The sequence below is a fragment of the Myotis davidii genome, unplaced genomic scaffold (genome assembly GCF_000327345.1).
Source record: "Myotis davidii unplaced genomic scaffold, ASM32734v1 scaffold150, whole genome shotgun sequence".
Classification (NCBI taxonomy): domain Eukaryota; kingdom Metazoa; phylum Chordata; class Mammalia; order Chiroptera; family Vespertilionidae; genus Myotis; species Myotis davidii.
This window is the reverse complement of record NW_006283437.1, coordinates 371910-374184: the sequence shown is the minus strand read 5'-3', so window position 1 is coordinate 374184 and position 2275 is coordinate 371910. Positions and strand designations below refer to the sequence as shown.

The following is a 2275-nucleotide window of genomic DNA, read 5'->3' as shown; positions in this document are numbered from 1 at the left end:
TCTCTCTCTCTCTCCCCCACACACACACACACAAGCATGCCCTGTACATGGGCATGGGGGAGTTTTCTGCACGATGCATGTCCTAAAAGTGATTGTGGGGACGGTTGCACCAGAAGTGACTGGATTGTAACTGCCTCCATGAAGCTATAAAACAGCGAGAGGTGTCGGCGAACACGGCACTGATGGGCGTCTCCGCCGCTCCAGGGTGTTTGTGTTGCTTCTGGTGTTGGTCTCCATCCTCTGGATCCCCGTGATCCAGGCCAGCCAGGGCGGGCAGCTCTTCATCTACATCCAGTCCATCAGCTCCTACCTGCAGCCGCCTGTGGCTGTGGTCTTCATCATGGGGTGTTTCTGGAAGCGGAGCACGGAGAAGGTGGGTGGCCCCCTGCTGGGCAGGACCCCATGCTGCCCGAGGAGGGGAGACAGGGACTGGAGAGGGGACCCGAGGCTGTCTGGACGTGGGTGTCGCTGGGGAGGATGAGTTCTGTTACCTGGCCTTCAACAACCACCGGTTCTATTTTGATGGGCTTCCTCATGAACAGGGAAGCCGATGACCTGTACGCGAAAGGCAGACAGGCGGCCGTCACTAGAGGGACGGCTTGGAGGCGGCTCGCGGAGGTTCCTGGAGGCCCGAGCCAGCCCCCAGCAGCCCCGGCGGCGCTCAGATGGCCTTGCTCCGATTTGCAGGGCGCCTTCGCGGGTCTGATCGTGGGCCTCCTCCTGGGCTTGATCCGGCTGATCCTGGACTTCATCTACACGCAGCCGCAGTGTCACCAGCCGGATGAGCGCCCCGCGGTGGTCAAGGACGTGCACTACCTCTACTTCTCCACGATTCTGTCTGCGGTCACCCTGGTCACCATGTCCGCCGTGAGCTGGCTCACAGAGCCTCCCCCCACGGAGCGGGTACATTTGGGTTTGGTGCTGGACCCACTGAGACCCTTGGCTGCACGTGACAGGAAAGGACCGCACGGGAGCGTCAGGCAGCGTGGCTGCAGGCTCAGACGGACCCGCCTTTCCCACTGCCTCTCTTCTCAGCCGCGAGGGGCTGGCAGCTTCTGGGGGTTCATCCTCTCTAAGCTCACTAGCGAAGGCACAAACATCTGTGAGCATTTCCAGCAAAGCTCCCAGTTCTCCTCGCTCGCCTGCCTGCACACCCAGTGGTCCCCGTGGCGCAGAAATGGTTGAGCTGAGGGGCTAACCGGGGTCCCACCCCATAGGGCGGGGCTTGTTAAGAAGGTGGGGGAGTGTGTGCAGAAGGTCCTGGGGAGATGAACTCAGAGGGGTGCGGAGTGAGAGGGAGGCCGGGAGCAGACTCGGACCGGCAGGCTGAGCTGGGGCCACAGAGAGAGGGATGACCACCATCTCACGGCCACCTCTGCTCCCTAGGTCAGCCGCCTGACCTGGTTCACTCGCCATGATCCCGTGGTCCACAAGGCACAGGTGCCAGCAGCCACTCCGCCACCCGCCACCCTCCCTGCGGAGGGGCCCCTTTTTTAGGCCCCGGGGAGCGAGGCCACACCGCACAGCCGTGAGTGCCGCCCCAGCTGCAGGCGCCCCCAGGAGCACGCGCCAGGGGGTTTCCGTCTGATGAGGCAGGAAGAGGGAAGTGGGTTCTTTAGTAACTTCCAGCAGACGCCTCGGTGGGCACTTGACCGCACACTGGTTGAGGTTTCACATGCAATTCCAGATTTCCGTCTTCTCTTGAAAAACAGGCCACACGTCTGCCCATGAACCGTGTGTAGAGCCGTGAGCAGGTGCCCGAGGCCCGGATTGCCCCCCAGTTAGCCAGGGCCCCACCAGCCCCTGCTGTCCCCACGGCCCTGAGGCAGGGCTGTCATTTATCATCCCGCGTGGCCTTTAACACATACTTATAACTATGAACCATGTCAGCCTAAAGCGGGCACAGGCCACGTGCTTCAAGGAAAACGAGAGAGGGTAGTTCCTGGTGGAAGTGAGGAATCTTCTGGCATGTTGGCTATGCCACAGCCTGGCTCCTGCACTCCACTGCCGGGCCCCAGGGGCAGCTGAGACCTGAAAGTGGTGAAAAATCTAAATATCCCAGTTTCCCAGAGTAGAGCAGCCTCCCAGAAGTAAGTACTGAGCACACCTGCCAGGAAAGGTGCCAGGAAGGTCAGACGGCCTGATCACAGGGCGTGAGAACGCCGTGAGGCCCCCTCCCCTCCCATTCCCTGCCCTCCCCTCCTCTCCCCTCTCCTCCCTTCCTCTCCCTCCTCCTTCCCTCCCCTGCCCTCCTCTCCCTTCCTCTCCCCTCCCC

General features: G+C 61.8%; 1 protein-coding gene across 1 annotated transcript in view; it reads left to right on the top strand.

Moving 5' to 3' along the window:
• The window catches only part of SLC5A11 (solute carrier family 5 (sodium/inositol cotransporter), member 11), a 49788-nt gene that overhangs the window by 47009 nt on the left and 504 nt on the right, over window positions 1-2275 (top strand). The window contains exons 14-16 of the mRNA XM_006753628.2: window positions 205-373; window positions 688-903; window positions 1387-1484. Coding sequence (XP_006753691.1) covers window positions 205-373; window positions 688-903; window positions 1387-1484 — 483 coding nt within the window. The remainder of the gene's footprint in view (window positions 1-204; window positions 374-687; window positions 904-1386; window positions 1485-2275) is intronic.